General features: G+C 36.3%; 2 protein-coding genes across 2 annotated transcripts; one reads left to right on the top strand and one right to left on the bottom strand.

Annotated features, from left to right (window-relative positions):
* The first annotated feature begins 19 nt into the window (after window positions 1-19).
* LOC104913014 (adenylate cyclase type 7-like) lies at window positions 20-8507 on the top strand. Its single transcript, XM_031555435.1, is given in 12 exon segments — window positions 20-101; window positions 638-676; window positions 1297-1460; window positions 2283-2364; window positions 2896-2938; window positions 2941-2996; window positions 2998-3051; window positions 3686-3832; window positions 4199-4306; window positions 5052-5166; window positions 5782-5906; window positions 6029-8507. Coding segments are annotated over 10 exon segments (987 nt in total). The 5' UTR covers window positions 20-101; window positions 638-676; window positions 1297-1350; the 3' UTR covers window positions 6176-8507.
* A 1682-nt stretch (window positions 8508-10189) lies between these two features.
* BRD7 (bromodomain containing 7) lies at window positions 10190-23905 on the bottom strand (the record flags this gene model as incomplete). Its single annotated transcript, XM_010717796.2, has 16 exons — window positions 10190-10451; window positions 11389-11532; window positions 12191-12334; window positions 12496-12607; window positions 13566-13616; window positions 14754-14865; window positions 15621-15753; window positions 16319-16426; window positions 17242-17317; window positions 17903-18026; window positions 18908-19092; window positions 19448-19558; window positions 20630-20774; window positions 22003-22060; window positions 22433-22562; window positions 23636-23905. Coding segments are annotated over 16 exons (1968 nt in total), but the record flags the coding sequence as incomplete, so codon positions are not given.
* Window positions 23906-23910: the final 5 nt, after the last annotated feature.

The raw sequence follows: 23910 nt of genomic DNA, 5'->3' as shown, positions 1-23910 counted from the left end.
TGCTAATAAATGAGACTACTGAGAAGGACAATGCTGCAAACTTTACTGGATCAAATGACTTGAATGGCACTGCCAATGTGAGTTATGTCTTCATTTCTAAGGTAAAAGAAATAAGGCTTGGATGGTGTGTCTAATATAAATGGATGCAGTATTCTTATACATTTTCATGTTTTTATAAAAATAGAATTAAGTCATTGAACTCAAAGATTCCACAAGGCAGTTCTTGAAGTGTTTTCTGTAATTAACTGTGACTCAACTCTGCATCTTCTAGGATTTTCAGAAGTCTCCATCAGTAGTGCATTAACCTAAAGACGTAGCTTGCTTTGGTTACTCTGCACTTTTGGAAGCTGTTCCCTAGCATTTGTGTCAGGGACAGTTAGATGCAGCACTCAATAACTAGACAAAAGGGATTTAATTTTTTTAGTTCTTTAACTTCAAAACACTGTATTTAGAGATCATTCAAGTCTGTGGGATGATCCTTTGTCACCTGGCCACTCCTTTAGATGATAAACACGTTTTTGAGCCAGTGTGAAGACCCTTTGATTGATGCTCTAAGGACAGATAAGTTACACACATTTAATGCAGATTATACTCATCTAATTTTGTAATTTTCTGTTCTTGCATGGTTGTAAATCAGTCATTTGAAAACACAACTGAATACTTCGTTGAAGAAACTGTAAGTAGTAAATGCGTTTTATTTTAAAGACCAGATCTTTGAATGCTGTATTTATTTTTGACAACTGTCAGGTTTTGTTGCTCAAAAAACCAGCTTTTCTAGGTGCTTAGCAGCAGCAAAGTTCTTCATGAAATCAGGTATTTCAGTTGCTGCTGCTGTAATGAAGAAAGTGTGGCTCTGAACTTTTTTTTGGGGGGGTGGTGGGGGCATTTTAAAAAGAATGATATGAGAATGTAGGATCAGCTTAAGAGCACTATGAAAATAGGACCAGAATTCTGGAGATCCTGCTTTGGAGCCAGTTAGTTGGACTATAAAGCTGCTTTAAGTTATTCCTGAACTCGTAATAAGTAATTCATAGTCTTCAGAAGATACATTTTCAATACTCTTTAGTTTTAATCTGATGCTGCACATATTGGCATATGATGCTTTTTGTTTAAAGGTTTTTCTCTGACAAATTAAAAAAGTAGGAGGAAGCGTTAAATAGGAGAAGTGTTAAATTCTGCACTATAGTTCAATTAAGAATAAAGGTTTAATTGTATTTGGTGATTATAGTTTCTTTTGTTTAAATTATGCAGCACAAAGCTGAATAATGCAACTGCATTTAAATTCTTCTTTTCCAGTATTATGCTTATTGCTGCATTCTGGGGTTCATTGCTTGCTCAGTATTTCTTCAAATGAGCTTCGAACTCAAAGTTCTCCTGCTGTCCATTGCTGTAACTGTATACCTCATCATTTTTAATACCCTTCCATATAGAAACACGAGTGTCTCTGTCAACGTTACCAGGTGTGGTAGAAAATTTCTTATTAACAATAATGTTCTATTAAAGGAGATGTTAGATTTTGGTCTAATAGCTATAATACTAAGATATCAAAATTGCATCAGTCAGACACTATAAAGCCTTTTGGTAAGTTTAACCCCAGTGACACAGACCCTGATCTAATTGAAGAAACTATAAAAACTATGTGGAAAACTTTTACTGTTCATTTGCAGGTCTCCTTCTCAAATTTTCAGCATATTCTCATAGTTGATGATTAGAATAAATTGATTTTGCAGAGCCCAACTGTGAGCTCTCTGTACAGTTTAAAAAGCCTAAATGAGCTTTTAATTTAGCCTGCAATCCCAGGCTAATCATATCATGAGAATTTAGTTTGATATATTGTTGAAAATTCAAAATGTAATGAGGAACTGATTTTACTAAAAAATATGAATGCCTCTCAGCTTTCCACGGAGTAATTTAATGGCTGACTTTTTAGTAATTCTGGTTCTTATTTGTTATCAGCTTCCTTTCTACAAATAAGAAAGTTTTGTTTTTGAATTTGAAGGCCTTGTTGGCTGTTTTCTGTAGGACACTATGGGCAGTATCTCCTTGCAACAATTAACAAAGTTTCAGTATTGTTTTGTTGTTGTGTGAAACAGTTCATGTACTGATCTGAATGGTAATCTTTCTTCACTATCAGATAATGACAAAACCAGACAGCCATTGGCAAAAATGACATTGGTGATCTATATGTGTGCTATGCTTTCTGTTGCCCTCCCTACCCCCAAAGCAACTCTTAAGCATATGGGATTAATACAGAGGATTTTGTATTGCTTTCTTGTTTACAGGCTTTTCATTGAAGAGCCAAGAATAATGATTAATATATATCTGGTTCTGTTTTACATAACCCTAATATTACTTGCAAAGCAGGTATGTATTGAAAAAGCAATAGGTTATTTCTCTTTTACTTGCAGCCAGTTAATTTAAATAAAATGTAAATGTATATGTGGGTATATATAGATGTATATAAATTCTTTTCTTGTAGTTAACTGTAAATAATGCAAAAAAAAAAACAACTGTTAAAAGGCAGGAACATTTTTACTCTTTTCAATAGTATTTATATTAATCATAACTTTTTGAACTTCCTCCACTTTGGATCCATCTATATTTAAATGTAATTATCCTAAATCAAGGTAGCAATCAAACATAAAAACAATCACACAATTAATAAAATACCTTTTTTTAATACACCTGATGCTAACTGAATGGCATTTATTCATAGTGACTGCCTCTTATTTTTTTTACCTTCAGTTGTGAAGCACACTGTTTGTAACTGTTTAAGTTCAGAAGGTCTTAAAGAAATGTTATTGCCTCCACACTGTCGGAATAATTTGACTCATGTATGTTTCAGCAAGATATTATATGTATTTAATTAATTTATCATATTGTATTCTTTTGCAGATTGACTATTACTGTCGACTGGATTGTCTGTGGAAGAATAAGTTTAAAAAGAACATGAGCAGTTTGAAACAATGGAGAACGTCAACAGGCTTTTACTGGAAAAATGTACTTCCAGCACACGTCGCTGCCTATTTCATTGGTGAAAAGCGAAATGAGGTAGGTTTACTCTCTACTAATGACAGTAAATTGGATGTCTGTGGCACAGAACACATTATTTTCCATTTTGCTTGTGTCACTTTGTAAATTTAATGAGCTATCCAGGAGAGCTCAAAAAAGGCAAATTTTAGAGTCAGTTCCTGAAATCTGTTTTCAGAATTGGCCACCTAGCTTTGGGACACAGTTTGTGTTTGCCAAATAACGCTGATTTACTGCTTTCTAAAGACCATATTTTACTGGAGAAAACAGGATTTCTTTCCAACCAAATTAGTCCACCAAGTATCTCTGTGCTAACAAACCCTGTGAGAAAAGCTGATCATTAATGATTTTTCAAAGACATCCTTCTGATTTTGCCAGCATGTTATCAGAATAAATATTGCTGATTTTATAGCCGTGCTGAGTGGCAGAAAACAGGCACGGTCTAGAACAGATTAGAATCTTGGAGATAAATAGATTGTAGGCAAATCAACTTTGTTAACTTTTCTCTTGAAATTGGACACACCCATTGTAAAGTACTGTAGCTTCATAGGAAAACTGTAATTTGATTTACCCATTGCAAACAATAATCGTGGTTTTGAATACCTGTGGTGGAAGTCAGCTGCTGACAGTGTGTGATTATGCTCTTTTCCTGTAGGACTGGTACCATCAATCTTATGACTGTGTCTGTGTCATGTTTGCATCAGTGCCAGATTTTAAGGTGTTTTATACCGAGTGCGATGTCAATAAAGAAGGTCTGGAATGCTTGCGACTGCTGAATGAAATCATTGCTGATTTTGATGAGGTAATGAAGGTTTTGGCTAAAGTGGGCTGGATTACATACTTACTGTAAAAAGCTTCACTAGATTTGTGAGCAGTCGACGGAGAGAAAACACCTTTAGTCTGAACTAATACTTTGAGTTCAGCCTTGCAATCTTGGAAATAAAATATATTCCATCTGATGGATCATGGGATCATTTCATTCATTGGTAATATGGCTTGAAAGTCATGAATTTCACTGCTTTTATTATATGAACTCATAGAGCAAGACAGTGAAATGAATACTCAGTGCTTTCTTATATCTAATGCTCATGTGGTGAGTATTCCTAGAGATGTTCATTGCAGACGCTGAAATAGGCTATTAAAGTCTCTATTTTCTTTACCTTAACAGCTCTTGTTAAAACCTAAATTCAGTGGTGTTGAAAAAATAAAAACAATTGGAAGCACTTATATGGCAGCAGCTGGCCTCAGTGTCACACCAGGCCAAGAGAACAACCAGGTGAGTTTTCTCTGAAATCAACCTTCACTGTTCTGTGTTTTATGAGGCTACGGTGTCTGCATGTGCATTTCAAGGTCACAGAAGAAAATGTCATGGAAAAAGGAAATTATCAAGAGTGACTTTCTGAAACGTGGGAAAAGGTCACGAAAGCTTATTGTCTCACATTTACTATTTTTGAAGCAAGCATTAAGACTGTAAGCCCAGTATATTTCTTACACGTTTTCTCTCTGATTACTGTAGTTTAACATTTCTAGAGGCATAACAGTAGCTCTAATGACAAGGAAGTAAAAGAATTGCTGCCAGAGAAATAGCCATCTCAGAATTTGACAGGAAGCTTTTTATGATACCTGAGAACGTGTACAAAAAGAGACTCTCCTAGTGCTGTGTTAGATCTGAATCTGAAACATTCTACAAGAAGAATTAAAAGCAGTTTTTTCTATATTCACGCTCACTTTCATCGTAGTGGGATTACGCAGGAGATTAGGATGCATATAATATGTACATATGCATGTACCTATAAAGCAGATACATTAAATGTGGAATTCAAAAGGAGATAGGTAAACTGATTATAACTAACCATGCCAATTGAACTGAATCAATTTTGAATATCTGTTGAACTATGCCATTTTATTCTGTGGCCCTATCCTTATATACTTTATACACTAATGGTACTGTTTTGGAAGAGTAGCCTAAGTCCAACCGTCTATGTTGTTATTTGATCATTAACACGTCACAAACTGTGTAGGATAAGGAGAGACAACATGCACACATTGGGATTATGGTGGAATATGGAATTGCCTTGATGAGTAAACTGGATGGCATCAACCGACATTCCTTTAACAACTTCCGATTACGTATTGGTAAGTTGTCAAGAGCACCAACTTTTCATCTTCATAAAAATCAAAAACGAAGTATTTAGGCAAATGGAGCGTTCCATGACAATAAACTTAACACTGAATACAGTATTTAAGTGCTTATTAGGTTTATTAGGCTTATTAGGTGCTGAGCAGTTGAAGGTAGTACTGTCTAGTCTAGCTTTTTTAATATGCCAAGCTAATTGAAGAATGCCTTTTTCTAATCACTGGAAGGAGCAACAGGAGGACTTCAGCTTGGATCAGTTTGGAGAAAACTACAGGTACAGGTGAAGAGGGAGATAGCTTGTAATTAAATAAAGTCAGTGTTACCATTATACAAGTGTTTTTTTTTCTATATATTAAGACTAGAAGTTTTGCTTTGGCATGAGCTCTACCCTAGCTCTTGGACTTTCCATTATACAGTGAATAAGTAATTTCACATCTCCTAGGCCTAGGTACCACTCAGTACTAGATCAGTGGTAATACTGCTAGAAAGGCACAGCAAAGTCAGTGTGGTGCAGTTTTCCACTTTTGTCTTTCCTTGAGACTGACAACTTATAGCTAATAATGAAGGTAGATATCAAGTAATTTTCTACTTTTCTACTGCTTTTGTTTATAAAGGGATAAATCATGGTCCTGTGATTGCTGGTGTAATTGGTGCCCGGAAGCCTCAATATGATATCTGGGGTAACACCGTTAATGTTGCTAGCAGGATGGAGAGTACAGGGGAGCTTGGAAAAATCCAGGTAAATAAATGTATAAGCTTTGGAAATTCTAAGAAATTATTTCTAATTGGTTATGGGCTTTTTTTTTCTTTGAATAATCTGTAGTATTTCGAAAGAGTTTTCTAATTATTTTTCACATAAAGGTCACAGAAGAAACGAGTAGAATACTACAGGACCTGGGATATTCCTGTGAATGTAGAGGACTCATTAATGTCAAAGGAAAGGGAGAACTGAGGACTTACTTTGTTTGCACCGAGACAGCCAAATTCCAAGGTATTGGACTGAACTGAGGCTAAGACAAAGTTAATGCAAGTAGACTTTGAACTGCCTCCCTTCTGTGAAGACTTAGAACTTCCCTCCTTATGTGAAGGAGATTATTGTAAAAATATATAGATAGTATTCATAGTTCTTCTGCATCGAAAGATAGGAGAATGTGTGTGTTTTTGGTGTTTATTTTTTTCAATTTTTTTTATCTTCGAAAGAAGCTCTGAAAAGTTCCTAGCAAACCACCAGTCTGAAAAAGACTGCCTTTTCCTGAAAGGATTTCAGGATTTACCTGGAATTGCCGTGAAGCATTCTCTGTTAGTTCCTTTCTTTACTTGCACTGTGAGAGTCTAATAGCTCCAGTAACAAACTACGTGGATGCACTGTTGAACTCCTTTCCTGTTAAAATATTCCACTGCTTCATTTTTTGTCACATAGCACACAGTATTGCATTTGTCACAGACGTATTGAGATGATACTCCAGGCGCCGCACATCCTGCTGTTAATGCTAAACAAACTTCATGGCAGAAGACGGCAGGATAATGGAAAGAGAAATACAAGTAAACTCTGAGCTAAGCGCCTTTGAGGTGGAAAAAAAAGAAGTAATTGCACAGATTTGGATGACTTCTTCATTATCTTCTCCTCCTCCATTGCAGTATCATGTATTATGCAAGTGTTTTCCTAACCAGCAGCTGTCCAGAAATCTTTCATCTAGTTCAGGGTGTTTACATTATATATGTTGCCCCTTGTGTTTATTTGCCTCTGTATTTAGCACCTGCATGCATATATTGTACAGTCATATAGGAGAATGGTCTTTAAAAATCCGGCTTGAAATTTCAAAAAAATATACCTAATGCAGTTTATGCTGAATGCTTGGTTAGACAGACTCTGGTACCAGCTTCTAGTAGTGACATCCAGCTGGAATTCAGCATACTGACTGCATTCTTGAATGTTTTTGTAGAAGAAAATAATCTGTTTTGAATTATTTGGAAGCTGAAAAACGGATCTAATAAAATAGTATTAGAAACGGTAGCAGATACTGTATAAACAGAGCTGCAGCTGAGATGAATTTTCCTTTTTTTAATTTTTTTCTATTTTGTTTCTTCGATTTGATTGGCTTCTTGCTGATTTACATTCCTTCTAAAGGCAATGCAGTTTATGAAACAATTTGGTTTTGAAGATTACAAAAGGATATGTGGAAAAACACATTCATAATGGAAATGCTTGAGCAGAGCCTCAATGCTGAAAAGTAGGCTTAGTGCATTGGTAAGGTGATCACAGAAATTGGCTTGCTGTAAGTTGGTTTGTAAAGTTTTTAAGGTGTTAACAGTTAAAGCAAAAGTCTAAATTAGCCTTTACCTACTTACAATCAATCTATCTTCTGTTGGTGGAGATGACCATTTTTTCTAATGATGAGATCTTGTGGCTAAATATATGTATTAACTACGGATGCGTTCTCCCCTTATCCCTTTGTATGCCATGGAGTATGACTAAACAGCACAGTGATTAATAAATGCAACATCTGCTTTGTTAAGCCTTACTCTTTTACAAACAGCAGCATCTACTAATTTGAGGGGTTCATACTAAATTATACTGGAAAAGATTTTAACAAGCAGTCATATACATTACTGCCACTTTCTAATTACTGTGTAATTTCTTTAGGGAATGAAGTGACTGTTTCATGTCCAACTGTGGATTTTAAAAATTGTACTTAGAGTCTTTGTCAAATTGGTAGGTCAAAACTATGTTTGTAGTAATTCTCCAACAGAAAATAGCAGGCTAGAAAACCTTAGTTTGAGGTTGTCAGGCTCATGTATGGACTCTGCTGAGGATGGAAGCTTCATACTTAGTGTCTTCTCAGTATCAGGTCAGTGTTGTAATAGAATAAACTCTCAAAGAGCTTTTGCTACTCTTGTACGATGTGTGTTTGTAATACCAGATGCTCAACAAGCATTTATTTTGAGATATTTATTTATTGTGTTATAAGGACCATGCATGTGTGAAAGACTCAGCAGTCTTTCATGTCATATGGTAGTTAGGTGAAGTGGCTATTTGCCTTGTTAATATATTTTGAAAAGTGCATCATGCCTATAGCTAGAGCTGGCTCTAAAGTTCACAGGACTAGTAGAATTTAGATGTAAGTTATCTATGGAAAAATATTGACTGTCACTAACAGCATTTTGAAATGCTTTTGTTTACATTGTATTGCCTGTCAGGCTAGTGACTTGCTTGGGCATACCTTAACCTATAGAAACCTGTTGCTTCTGAACTGGAATTAGTAAGTTTTTTTGTTGTTGTTTTAAAAGGACATTGTGTACTGCTCACTGAATTTTAGTTTGGGTAACAGATTTATGTAAAGAAAAAGGGATTCATAGCTGAAGATGACTTCTTGTTAGGAATGGATTTGTATACTATAGAAATTGTATACTATACTAGGAAAACTATTCAACTACAAAAAAGTTCAATCTAAGAGACAACTGTTCATTAATCTTAAGAGAACTGTGAACTTAAGACAGAAAGTAATCTTGTTAGAAAATCTTTACAGCATTATTGTTTTTTGAACTATGAAAATGACACTGTATCTAATCTGAAGAGCTATTAATGTTTTGAATTAACAATCTATTTTAAAGAACAAACTTTTGTTTTTATTATTAAATAAACAATTTCCTGAAACTTGTTTGTATTTGCAGTTATTATGAAGGGAGGCAAATGGATGAGCCCAGGCTCTTTTCAGTGGTGTGTAGTGATAGGACAAGGAACAGTGGCCTAAAACTTGAAGATAGGAAGTTCCATAAAGAGATGTGGAAGAACTTCTTTACGGTAAGGGTGATGGAGCACTGGAACAGGCTGCCCTGAGACGTGGTAGTCTCCTTCTCTGGAGATATTCAGGACCTGGCTGGTTGTCTCCCTGTGCCACCTGCTGTAGGGAACCTGCTTTAGCAGGGGGTTGGACTCTATGCTCTCCTGAGGTTGCTTCCAACCCCTGCAATTCTGTGATACCCATGAACAGGAGCTGTATTTCTTATACCCCCTATAGAATTAGTAAATTTTTTTTGGTTGCAAAGTGAATTTGATACATATATTTATGAGAATTTATAAAGGTAGCAAATGCATACTGAGATACTTGCATTCAATTATACTGAAGTATAATTTCAGTGCTGTTTTCTGCTACCTGTGGCCTCCTACTGCACTATATGATAGGTAAGTGAGGTAGGTGATAGGAAATTAGATGCTAAAAACTGAGCCAACAATGATTTGGCTGGAACTGTTGCTTTACATCTTGTCTTCTCTTGTAGCATGAAAATAAGTTTAAATATAAATATTAATGGAAAAACTCACTCCCTTGAGAACGTCATGGTAATCAGTTACAATTAGCCACTGCTGTGGAAGAAAACCCCAGTGACTATTTTATTAGTAAACTAAAAACATTCTGTGACAATTGAAATTACTGGGGAAGTATTCAGGGTGACAGTTCAACCTTTTTAGGAATTAATTTTAAGAATTGTGGAAGTTTAAAAAAAACAAACAACAAAGCAGACAAGCACCTCTGCAGCTCCTTTTTATAGTGGAGGAAGAAAGGAATTATAAAGATTATGTTGGACATAAGGCTGGAGATCGAGTGGAATTTGTTATTCTGCTTTACCTTTAAGTTAGCTCTTCGTTTCAGTTTCATGCCATTTCACATAAATTGTTGATCAGATGGAGATGAACTACTGTGTATCATTGCTGTAAAGTCTAAAGTAACACTGGAATCTTAACATGAGTAAATGTTGTAGGGTAACAACTATTAAAAATACCCAACATTGCCTGTTGCAGAGTTATTTTGAAAAGGGAGACTTTCACATTCAGACACTAATTATTTTTGTCTTAGTCAGATTCAGCTACACAGGTGTACGTATCACATTTGGAAATTTGTGGTTGAGTCTTTGCATGCTATACAGGCTTGTTTTCACATATGCTCTGACTTTCCAGACACATAATAATGGAAAGAGAATTTAAATGCAGCAGAAGTCCTATAAAATAATAAAGAATGGCAAAAGAATAGTAAGTGCATTTATGAAGCAGAAGAAATTCTAATACAAACAACTCAATTTCAAAACTCTTCGGTTCCAAAATTTAATAAACAAAAGTAGTTTCTTTAACACACAATATACACATGCCCAGTGAATGCACCTGAAGGACGTTTATCTGGTTCTTAAATAGAATCAAACAAACACCTGTAAACTTAACTGACGCTTCAGACTGTAACTGGACCACATTCGTTTTCAGTGATGGTGACAGTCTTTTTGGGTTCTTGAAACTCTGAAAGTTCGCAACAGACACCAGGTCAGTTAGCATGTTTATCACTTTTCAATGACAGAAGTGCACAGACAACACAGAACTTCTCGGACACTCGCTATTTGTGTAGGCAGTCCTCAGTTAACAGTGTGTGTTCTGTTAGTCCACGAGTCTTTTTTCAGTTGCATTTGTTATGTGGCCTCTCTTGCAGTACACTGCTATGAAAACTAAATTGCTCAGTAATTGTTTGGATTTCCTAGTTTCATTGAAGCAATCTGGTTCTTATTTAATAACTTTAGTTAAAAAGTCTTTTATGAGCCACAACTTGAGTAAATTTGTTGCGTTATCTTTCTTGAAACAGAATTCTTACCTGCCTTATAAAATGAGTACGAACAAATTTTAGGTGTGCTTTTATAGTTTACATGACCTATTAAGCCACTGCCACAAGGGGGAGATCTTGATTCTGGCACTCATATTTTCCACTGACCAGACTCCTAATCCAGCACAATCAGTGGTTCTTGCTAGATAAACGAGTTGATGCTGTCAACTAGAAAAGCACTACAGCTGGCCAAAGAAAGCAAAAAGAGAGCACAGCTAAAAGCCTGGCAAAAAAGGGAGCAAGATGTCCTCGTTTCAGCAAGTGAGTAATTTCAACTCTTTTCTTGTAACTTCACTCTAAATGGAAAAACTAGAATTTAATGGAGTGCCAAGCTTTAAAAATTTGGCAATGCTTTAAGATGAACGATAAAATAACTATTTTGAGTAATTGAACCAAAGTTCCATATATCCAAAAGATTAATTTTGAACTGAGATCAAGTACAGAAATTTTCCATTAAACACAATTTTTTAAAAAAAGCTGAAACTAGGTACTGTAAGTTGTACCACAAGCCATTCTAATGATTTGCAGATCGTGGTTTTGTTTTAGTTGTACAGATGCTACACAACAGTTTTGGATACTCACCATCTGTCAAATCTACCCCACTGTCTTCTGTATCAGGTAAAGGAATTGAAATTCCCATTGCTTTCCGGATTCCATATGTACTAACAATGTCACCTGGAGTCACTTGTTGTGCCAGTTCCTTCAGATTGTTGGTTACTCTCTCCGCTAAAAAAAGATAAGTGGATGTACTTGTAAGCTGCATACACAAACACACACAAAATTGCTGACGTGAGTCTTTCATCTTATAACCAGTGTTTAATTACACAAATGCAACTGGACCAACACTGGTAGCATTTTATCTTTTCTCAGTGAGCTGGCTACTTCAGATCACGTACACTGCAGTTGATACTGCACAACTTAGTTTTACTTGCAGAACAGACACCCTTTGCATAGTCTAACATGGAAGGCTTCCATTACCTGTATAACAAATCAGTGAGACAAGGAGTTTTGCTCAGATAAATAAATAGATGATTGTTGTGAATTGCCATAATAAAAATAGACCAAACCTGGAATAAAACTATCCTTACAATAAAAACTTGGTAAAATGTAAGAAACATCTGTTCAGAGACGTTGGAAAAATCGTGAAGTTAGAGGTGCTTGGCTATCATCTGCCCTGTGGCATTGAAAAAACTATAATTTTAAGATAGCTCAGTTATTTGTAGTTATTGTTTAAAACCTCCATCTGGCTTTCCATACAAAAAATGAAAAATAAATTCACAAGCTACATCAAACTGGACACAGATTCCACTCTGTTACACCTCTGCTTTGATGTAAGTCGGGACTTCATCAATTATGTAAGAATGAGCAGAAGAAATATACTTACCCAAGTGCATCTCTCTGTAAGAGGGACCCAGAAGACAAATCATATTAGGGGGTGGTTTTGTACTTAGTCGTTCATTTTGAGCATCCTGAAGTTCTCTCAGAAGCTTTGTTGTTTCATCAAGTTTCCTCTGGAAGATTTCAGCCTCTGTTTATAGAAGAAAAGTCCGTGACTAAGTAAAGAGAGTACCTGTACTTTATGATATAAAATGCACTAAGGCTGACTGTGCAGAGAGATTGAGAACATTAACTACCTTTCATTAGAAGTTAAAGATGCATATCAAAATTGCAAGTACTGTGCTAACTTACCCTCAGAATCAAACTCTTCCATAGGCATGCCAAAGTTTGTAACAGCTTTTAGGGCTGTAAGTCTGTCATTATGAGCAGAATCCAATCTTGCAGCGATATCAATTTCCATAATCTAAAAAGAGCAAGTAATAATTCACACAATATTTAGATCATCCTCAAAACAGCAAAGTTGTCTTGGGTAAATCAGAATGCTAAGTTAATTAAAATTAGTCAGCTCCAAAAAACAAAAACAAAAAAAACCCAGCAGTAATGATACCCTATAAAACATTCATTGCTCTCTAGCTACTCAGCCCATTATTATGTTTCATACTTAGATAGGAAGGAATGGGCATGTGCCAAAAACAGTGGGGCCATGCACAAATGATGTAGTAAACTAACACCAGCAAAAGCAACCAGACTATAAACATGAGCTTACCTAAGACTGAATTGATGAACAATCTGACAATAAAAGTTAAAACCAGTGGGGAACTGACAGGAAATGAAGGCTTCAGCTCTTTCCCTGTACTATTACACTTTCTCTCTGAACAAAATTTGTTGGGTGAAATGATTGCAATGCTACACTGCATGCCTACAGGGACACAAGCTCCTTAAGAAACTATCCCAAAGGGAGCTATGTATCACTGTCTTTCACACTTATTACAACCTTATATTAAATCACGTTTTTAGGGGGAATGGTACAACTACAGCTTCCAACCAGAAGATCGAGTCAGTGGTCAAGCAATCACAAATATATATGCATTTTTTTCTAGTTTTCTTGACACAGTCAAATTTATGTAAGACTGACTTTTACAATATTCTTGTGCTCTCGATGCCTACGCTGATTCAGCAGAGAGTTGTTAGTTAGGATAGTATGGTTAGGTTGTGGTTAGACTCAATGATCTTTAAGGTCTTTTCCAACCTGAGCAACTCTATGACTCTATGCATTTGTCAGAAGTGACATAGAGCATATATTTACATGCAAAGTTTTAGTGTTGCTTCGTAACCTGCAGGGGTTTTGGCTGTTGGGATAAGTGAGGTGTTAAACATGCATTTCTTAGAGCAGCTTACAGATATAAAAATTTTACCCTTACCTCTTTTAATGCATCACTTCTTTCATGGGGCCCTTCATCCTCCTCCAGGGGCTGAATACAGAAAGGATTTTTAAAGCAGGCATTAAAACTAATCTTTTCCTTAAGATCAAAGTGAATCTTACAATGTGGTGGTTTTAATCTGAGGTACATGATGCAAGCTCTCTCTGTAAAACCAAGTTACAAAGCAGCTGTTTTTACACAGCTTTTTTCAGATACCAATATTTTTACCAAAATATATTGTTATAGTACACATTTTACTACTCTGCAAACATCCACGTTTTTCCCCAGTGATATCACCTCAAAGGGAAAAAGGAAAAAAAAGCAGCATGGCAATCAGGCTGAAATACATTGTTTCAATACATAACTGCATTTCTTTTAATATTTGCAACAACAGTGATGGAACCCTGTAAGCCAGTGGCACCACTGAGTACAACAGAAGTGATAAACTTGTAATGGTCTAAAGGTCTGAATTGGAGACTGGTGGTCTGATCTTTGCTCTGTGAGCTGTTCCCAGAATTAGTTTCACTTACCTACAAATCATTACTAAAAACCTATTATTTGTTTATTACGGGAGTGTTCATTCAAGTCAGAGTAGGCTAAAGCAGTAGATGGGCTAACTACTTTCTGGAGATACACAACTAATTGATGATTCATGAATTCAGTCCCATATCTTGCTCACCAAAACAGTCCCTTTGATTCCAGTCTCATTGGCATATGTGGATACTGAAGTCTCACAGGTTTCTTACTATTTTTCCATAGCACACATTTGAGTTTAAAAGCACTGCACTAACCAATGAGAAAAATTAGTTAATATTCTCTTAAAATAAGCAGTGGTGCTAGCAGTGTGCTAAACTTCTCATGGAAACAAACAAACAAAAAACGGTGATCACCTTGTCTCTAAGCTGAGCACTGCTGTTCTCTTACTAACTGTAATTGGCACAAATAGAACAGATGGACAAAGGCTATGGGACTCTGGCTCCATCTACAATATTTGATTTTCACATTTCTCTAATTAACAAACTATCATAATATCTTTCTAGAAAACCTATTCGCTGGAGACAGGTGTCTTCACTTTCAAATTTCACCATTAAAAAGAGAGCCCCTTATTAGGATCAGTGTCATCTTTTTCTAGCTGTATAGCTTGTGCACCAGGAATAACGACTAGAAAACTCACAAGTTCACCCTTACCGTTTCTAGTTCTCTGAGAGATCTTGAATGTCCTCCTTTAGTTAGAACATCAAGCAAGCTATCAGCCATTAAGAAAGGATAATCTTGCGATTTCATCAAAAATTCATGAATACTGGAAGATCAAAAGATAGTTAAGACAACTACTTCTGTATTCAAAAAAAAGTTTTGTTAGGTAAAGGCTAACCAATGTCTACAGCATGGAAAACACAAGAAGTAGCAAAGAATTTAATTTAACTGGCTTGCTATTTTTTTGTATTGCCTAGAGCTGTTGTAGCCTAGGAACACATTCAGATTCAAGAATTGAAAAACAAAAATCTGCATCTTCAGGCAGCTGCATTAAACTGAAAGCAAACTTGTACAGCACAGCAGAAGTGAAAGTTGTAGCCTGAAGCAGTGACTGAGCACCTGGTGGGAAGATAGGGCCAACCCAGGGGAGCTCAGGTGCATGCAATGTACCTGAGTGAGTGGAAGGGGTGAAGCCAGGATCCACCCCTTCCCAGACCTCATTTAAGGGTTGGCAGTGGAGGTGAGGGTGTCTCACTGGAGATCTCTGTATACCTGAGGCCTTCTGAAGGTAAGCAGATTCTTTTATTTGTTTCTGTGCCCACAGCTGCTGTATTTGAGCAAGTCCTCACTTGGTGCAGCCTAGGACTTTGCTACCCTGCTGTCACTGCTTTCCATCACATTACAGCATTATACACACTTAACATTAGGGATTAGACATTTTTTAAAACTGCTAAACAAAAAGCTGTAAGACATGTGACACAGTGACATCATTCAGCAGCACAGGCATGGTCCATACTGCAGCAATTTGCATGTTGTTTCCATACACAACCACTGTAATGCATGCTCTAGCTGTTTGATTACCTGAATGATCCCTGATTAGAGTCCTCCCCATAGGTTGAATAGATTAAGTCAGAATCTTCTTTGCTGATGTTGGCAAATGTAGAATCATATGTCGGAGCATACGAACTGTAGGGTCCATAGTTCAAGTATGTCACTAATGAATAACAACAGTACTAAGTATTACCTCTGGTATTCACATATTAAATAAAAGTGAGATGAGATTGTCAAATAATTCTTCAGAAGAAACTAAGAACATATTTCTTAAGAAGAAAACAAATATTCATAGAATACCATCTTTTCACCCTGCAAATTTTTTTTAATAATGCCTATCTTAAATGCATATTTAGTTATAGATGTTCTATTAACAATATTGTATGCCTTAACCCAATAAGAAAACTCAGTCTGGTGCTGGTAACCGGTTCTCAGGTTCCCCATTATGCTCCTTCAAAGCTAGCAGAAACCCCTGCATCTCTCTGGTATTGATTCTGTTCTCAATCTAGATCAATCTTCTATTGAATATGCTTCCCCTTTTGTATGTGTAAATTAAGCTAGATTTTGTGGTGTGCTCTTTAGACATGCTATAAATACATGCAAAGATGTACTTTATTATAAAAAGAAAAGTTCCAAACTGAGTACTAGTAATGAGATCAACATATTTTGTTTATATAACAAGGAGGATTTATAGTGTTTCAAAAATAAATAAATCAATCAGCACTTGCCTGGAGTAACCTTGTTTCTTTTATCTTCTTTGAACCCTTGTAATGTATTAACTCCTGACTGAAGTCTTCCTGCTGTCATACCCAGCTTTACAGGGCAGTAACCTGGTTCTACAATAGCATACAATCAAAACACAAGACCAATAAGGCACTGTTAAGTGACACAAGAAGATGTCCAAACTTATTTAATACTTGCATCCTGTTTAGTCTAAAATTTCTGGCTACAACTCAGAGCATTGTTCTTCAACTGCTTCATATTAAAGACCGCACGTAATTTTAAATATGAATTCAAACCCAAGATAATGCACTGGTTACATGGTAACACTGGTTAAGGATTAGTTTTCTTCCTTCCTGCCTCCCCTAACAAAAGCTGCACTGTCTTGCTGAGGTTTCCTACTGCATAAATAAGAGCAGTTGAGAAGTTTTCAGAATAGTTTCTGTCTAATGTAGACAGTCAGCTCAATTCTGCAGTAAGATGACAGTTAAATAATTGAGCACCTGTATCCTAGTTAGTGACACTACACAGACAGCAGTGATGAGACAAAGTCATTTGGAACTCGGACAATTCCCAGTTCTGGGGAATCTGTGATCCTCTGGGTCAACAGACTGCACTCTACTTGATCCTGACTTATGGGGAGTCCAGGAATTAAAAATACCCTAACATATGGCTGCTAGTTTCTTCTCTCATGGCGAAAGCTCTGTTGCATCTCCCACAAACAACTCATGCAAAATGGAAGAGGATTGGCCACTGATGGTTCCTTCCAACTGCTCCTCAATGCAGCCCCAATTGCCTCCACCAGCTGCAGCTTTTTAAATTCAGATTATCAGACTATTAAGAACTATAGGCATTTGACCACCTACACCAGCAGAAAAAAAAGCAGTAGAACACTTTGGTGTGATTTGTTACCTGAACCATGCAAACTTACCTCCTGCAGTAAGATCAACTGGGTTAAGAAGGCCCAGAGTTGTTGTACCATCTGGCTTTCTTCTTTCAAATTCACACTGAAATAAAATTATGATTTACGTCACCAGATGAAATTCACAGTCCTTAAATTTATAGAAACAGCTAATGAAAATTGTCTTATCCATAGAAATTAAAATGGATTTGGAAAGATCAAGTTAGATTTAGAAATGAACACTGCTTTTTTTTTTTTTTTTGTTAAAAAAGCCTTTCACTGGATAACAGTTACTGATCTAGGCACGAGGGATAAAGAAGTTACAATAAATAATAACATTTCTATAAAAAGTAATAAGATATGTAACTCATACTTGGTAGAAACAGGCCCAGTTTTACCAAACTGGATTCCTTCTCCTTTGCTCAGATATGTGGATGCTTCAAACGTAGGAGTTTTTTTCTTGAAATTCCTAGCATTCATCCTCCTCTATTACTTTATCTAAGAATTCTGAAAATGTAAGATGAACTTGCTCTGCTGATGACATGCTGCATGCATTTGACTGATATTCTTCCTGCCTCCTGCCTTTACCCTGACATTATCAGTCGTGTGTAAAATGATATAAACTGTACTAAGAGCGTGCCTTGAGTTTCAGTGATGCTACCTGAGCCCAGTTCAGGAAAAAGTGATTTACCTGGCTGTTTGCAAGTCGTCTTGTTAACTTTCCTCCAGATTCTCTAACAATACGATCAATCTGCTCTTGTTCCCTTTCCAAGCTATTGATTCTTAATTTGTCTTCAAGTAGGTCTTTGTCCTTCCTATGAATAAAACCAATATATCTTAGTTAATAGCTGTAACAGACACAAATGGCTAAGTATCAGGAACAGGACAGTGGATAATTTCTTTTTGCAAACTGCTTTTGTAGACAGCTCCCCTCCAATTAAAAAAAAAAGATGCATTTAATAGGACTATTTAATAAAGAAGGAGAAAATGTGACAGAGACTTAAACCCATGAATGCTTTTTTTTTTTATGATAGTGATGGTAAAAGTATCTGTTTAGCTTAATTCAACCATACAGGTGGACATAGTTTGGCATGTCAAAATTTACATCATTACTCTGACAAAACAAACTAGGATGTTTTTGGTAAAAATTAAATGTTTCACACTCTGTATTTTAGTACCTATACTTTCAAAACTAGGAAAATGAAGTCCCTAGTATTTCTGAACATTAAAAGAAATGTTTCTAGGCATTAAAAGTTACTTAGAAAGTAAATATTTGGTAGCTACACGTTTATAAGTATTATGCAAAAAATAGTAATTGGAACTTGAAATCAGCTGAAAAGTTATTTGTAAGGAGATACTTAAAAGGTCATGTTTGCAAGTTTTCTTCAAAACAGTACTATTTACATGAAACAGACACTAAAACTAGTAACTGTTAATAAAAACAGAAAATAAGTGAAATGGAGTTGTTGAGCAGTAAAAGATTATCCCCATGAAACATGATGATATCATATAAAAGACAAACATTCTTATTTTGGTACTCTGACTTTACATAAATGTTACTCCCTTGAGATGATGGACTGTTAGAGTATACTCAGTATACCAAAGAAAACCACACCTCCAAGTCCCCAGTAAGTCAGCTTATTTCAGTGGCATTAAAGGGGTGCATCTTCTAAACATTAATGAGACAATACTTCACTTTTTGTGTTCCTTATTAGGTGTTTTGAAAGCTTTGATGTCGCCATCCACAGGTTCTCCTTTGTCTTTTCCAGAACAACTTTCATCTTCTCCACTTAGCTGCAGTTCTACCTTGTCCTTCTGTTTCCTTGTCTTCTGCAGATCAGCCATGAATTCTATACTTTGTTTCAGGCTCTGAATCCTCTCCTAAAAAACACAATAGAATCCTTCTGTTTCCTGCTTACATTAATCTTTTCACAACTTAACCACAAAGAACAATTTAACTTTAGTTCTTTCTTACTTGCTTGCAAGTATAAAGGCAATTTAGAAAAATCAAATATTAAATGCAAACAAGTTATCTGGTAATACCTCCTTCTCTGGAGATATTCAAGACCCATCTGGATGCCTACCTGTGCATGCTGTAGGGAGCCTGCGTTAGGGGGGCTGGACTCAGTGATCCCTAGAGGTCCCTTCCAACCCCTACAATTCTGTGATGCAACTCTGTGAAAGCAAGAAGCTCTTTTTTTCTTTTTCCAATATTTTGTTTTGTATCCTTTATTACCTGGCTAAGTATCTTCATCCCTGAGTGCAGCAGTTTTTTTGCAGCTTTGTAGTAAATAGTGTCTGGTTTGTTGTATGTCATTGCGTTAGTACACATCAATTTGAAGTTATCCTGTACAAACAATTTTGGAATGAAAGTTAAAGTTTTATAATATGCTGCATTATAATCCTTGTTGCAAATGGTGCATCTAGAGCTTTAGTGAAAAAGAATTTCAAAGAAAAGTTTTAATTAAGAGTACTTGAAAGGGTAAATGGAAATAAGCATGTCAATCAGACTCAAGTCTCAAAACTAGCATGCCTGTAAACACCTTGAAAACATTCCTAAATGTTCAGTATTGCTCCTAATTTTTAAAGTTTTTATGCAAGCCCTGTTAAATAAAATTACCCACCTCCCTGACAAATCAGCAGGTGCTGATAGAGAAACAGTGAAGCAACGTAGTTTTTCCCTGCTTTCTTTTTTGCTTACAGAGAAGCACAGCTGTTAATATTGACTAAGTTTTGACTAAATAAAAACCAGTGAACTCATGATGTCTAATAATAGGCCAGTTTCCTTGCCTATAACCTTTTACTGCATAGAAATGTATAAGAACATATAAGCATCTTCATTCACTGTTCTACAAAGTAGTAATTGAAAGTATGACCCCAATTCCCCCCCCCAGCCCCTGCGTACACAATACCTTCAGGGCCTTCGATCCACTAGACACTACAGCACAGGGTTAAGTGCCTGCTGTGAACAGGACTGAGCTAATCTGGCCTTTGCTACTTGTGGTTCTACATCCCTAGATAAGCTGAGCAGCTAACACTGAGGTGACAGGATGCCAATGATGAAGTAACTGACAGGCAAATTAACCCAACTCCTTGTTTTTCTGGGAGGTCTGTTACAAACGCTAACGTTTTCATTCTTAAGTAAAGATCTAAACTGACACACTGATGGACAAGCTGATATAATCCTGCATAAGAAATGAAAACATCTATGCCATCTTGAAATGCATGTTTACAAACCAGAGGTATGCTTCCTCTTCTCTTCCACAACTTAGCTGCTCACAAAAAAGTCAATAAGAAACATGTCCTCGGGCACAAGTACTGGTTCTTTTTGGCAACTTCATATTATCCTAAAATTGTAGAGCTCAAGCAAATTGCACGCAATCCATCTCTGTAGTCAAAATGAAATTCACAGAATTACCTTTAATTCTTCTATAGACTGGTACCCATTGTTCTTGATCTTCTCTTTCATAGTACTAAAATCCATTGGATTTTTAATGATCATGGAGTAGCCAGGGGCAATAAAATCAGTCACAGGAAATGAAAAGAAAGAACTTGGATCCTTTCTGTTAAGATATGAAAGGACATTTTTATGTTTCAACTTTATAACAAAGAACATATTGAGCTCAGAGTTAAATAGAAAGGAACAGACTAAGTTGAAAAAGAATCAAAAACATGAAGCCAGAAATGGCTCTTGTCAGCACAGTCTTTCACTTCTAAAGGCTGGAAAGCAAACCCAGATACCAGAAAAGTGCTACAAAAATATCTTAGAAGTTAGTTCTACATTTTGGTAACTATCCCCAAGAAGATTAAAAAGAAAAATACAAGTAACACGCTTTTGAGATTTTTCTCTTCATGTGTTTTTTTAATTAAAATTAGGTCAACATAAAACAAAGGGAATTAATGTGATAAGAATGTATACTTGTCATTCATTAACTGGCTTGCTTACTCTGAAATTAATGGAAGGGAATAAAAGCTACAATAGAACATGTATTCAGAGTTATGTTCATTTTCAGCTTACACAATTTTAACAGCTTATTTAAAATTAAACATTCCCTGATATTCTCTCCTTGGGATAAAGCTAGATTGATAACTTGGTATGAATTTATCTTCCAGAACTGTTGATTTTTATTTTTTTTCCCTTTCCCCTGAACTCTGCAGTTTCAGACTGGCCTCCCACGCCAATGCTGCTGAATTCCTCACTGTTAGTACATGCTGGTGAAACCACTGCTGTTTCAGGCCTTTTTCTGTGGCTTAGTTATGACTTAAGGATTTTCACTCCTAGCTGCAAAGTGTGTGTAGACACACATTTTGATAGTATGCTGTCAGTTTCCCAAACCTGATAGCAGATACCTTCCAAACAACATTTTGAGCTTAATCTGGTAAAATAAGGTAAAGATCTTTCCAAAATCACTATAAGACGTACAGTAATTCTTGACTTTAAGAAGGAATGCCTTGAACCAGAGCTTACTTGAAGGAACTGCTTCTGTAAATCTGATTATTTTAGTCAAAATATATTTGGTTAGTAAGACACATCTACATTTATGAAGTATGTACTTCCTTTTTATAGTAAAAAATTGGAGAACTCAAGGTATCGAAACGAAATTACAGTTTTGGTAACTTTATTCCAACCTCACTGGGAAAAAAGTTCTTATATAGGGAATATACCTAATTTTCCAGTAATATGATATGTTTCATCCAGTAATATTTTAACTAAACTTTTTATAGGCCTTTTCCCTTAATGTACATTAAATTCATTTTGCAGCTCTGAAAGCCTGTAGCATGGACACTTACCTCTGTAGCTGTCTCATGAGTTGATTTAGAGCTTCCTGAAGTGGTGTCTGCTCCACCTCTAGACCAAAAAGAATTGTGGATAGGAAGGATATGAAATGGAACTGACTGCAAGTGATACTGAACTTCCAAGATATTAGTCATCAACCAAACAAAATTGATCTTACTTGAGAATTCAGCGTAAACAAATACAGTGGTAAAAAACAGGATATGTAGATAAACTTTTCTCATTGGCCTCAACATTCTACACATACTGACAGGGGCAGTAGATACTACTTTTTCAAAACAAGTATATGGTAACAGTTTCAATACTTGTAGGAGCTGGAGAAGAACATGGGGATGACAAAAAATGTCGAGATACTTGTTATACAAACAAAAATAAAAAGCAAGTCAGTAGAAGAAAATTAGAATTCACTAAAGATTTTTTTTCTACCTTCCTGTTTTGATAAAGTACTCGTTAATGGTTTCTCTGGTGATAATTCCAATCTGATAGGGGTCTGACATTTCAGTTCCTGCTCTCCCTCACTGTCTGGGTGTTCTCGATCGCGTTTCCTTTTATCCTCCTAGAAGGAGAAAAATTGCTATAAAACCTCAGGACCTGCAAAACCAGCATCATGACTGCACGTAACACTCCAGATTTTTCAAAACAACCTTGCACAATGAAAACAAAACAAACCACAAAAAGCACACCATGTTTATAAGGCTTCAGAAACCCTGCATTTTTTATGTACTGTCTCCATCTACTGGTCAATACAAAAATTTAGCATACACTGCAATCTATCACTGAACGTTTATTTTTTTTAAACATGACACACAGCTTTAGAGCGTGACAGGAATGCCTCCACACAGAGAATTGTCTCCAGTGATACCTCTGGGATGATTCTGAAGTTTATACAAAAATTAGTAAGAAAGAGGTGGAAGTTTAAAATGAGATTGTAACCATTTCCTTCAAATAAATGTGTTATAAATACTGATCAGGTAAAGAATCCCAAAAGGGAATTACATTTTCTTAAGAACCAGTGATGTCTTAATTCTATTTTATATAAATCGATTTATTTAGACACAGCATTTATATCTGCTTTTAACTTTCTGTGTTTACGCTAGCCAGTATTTGAGATGAGTTTTCACACCTTTTTCTAGAAAATCTGAAACAAAGGAATTGGCAAAACCAATACATGGAGTCTGAATGCACTCCAGCATATGAAGGCAATCAGAGGGCTGGAGCACATCTCCTATGATGAAAGGCTGAGGGAGCTGGCCTTGTTTAGCTTAGAGAAAGTTTGAGGAAGACCTCATTGTGGCCTTCCAGTACTTGAAGGGAGCTAACAAGCAGGAGGGAAACCGACTTTTTACACGGTCTGATAGTGACAGGACAAGTGGGAACGTCTTTAAACTAAAAGAGGGGAGATTTAGGTTAGACGTTAGGAAAAAAGTATTTAATCAGAGGGTGGTGAGGTGTTGGAACTAAATGATCTTTAAGGTCCCTTCCAACCAAAACATTCTATGACTAAGGGTACAAGTTACAGGCAGGCATACCTGCTCTCTGTCTGCTAATAGGGGCAGGCAAAGTTGAAGGTATTCTTCCATGGCGGTGTTGGTTTTTTTTTTGCTAATATACAAAAGCACGAATGCATACCTTAACTTTTCTCTTTCTTTTCTCCTTCTCTTCTCCAGGAACTTGTTTTTCTCCCTTCTTCCTCTTTTTCCTTTTTCTGTCCTTGTGCTTTTCATGCTCGGATTTGTCCTCGTACAAACTGGAATCGAGTCCCGCGCTTCCAGTGGACAGTTCGGCAACTTCGTTCCCTCCAACTTTCAGCACCAGCTTCAGCGGCTTTTCTACGTACTCTTTAACGCAGCAGGGAAACGAGGCGTTGAGCGGCGCAGACAACGCGTTCCACCCGCACCCCGGCC

Source organism: Meleagris gallopavo, chromosome 13 (genome assembly GCF_000146605.3).
Source record: "Meleagris gallopavo isolate NT-WF06-2002-E0010 breed Aviagen turkey brand Nicholas breeding stock chromosome 13, Turkey_5.1, whole genome shotgun sequence".
NCBI classification, from domain to species: Eukaryota; Metazoa; Chordata; class Aves; order Galliformes; family Phasianidae; genus Meleagris; species Meleagris gallopavo.
The sequence above is the reverse complement of the archived record's forward strand: the minus strand, read 5'-3'. Positions and strand labels throughout refer to the sequence as shown.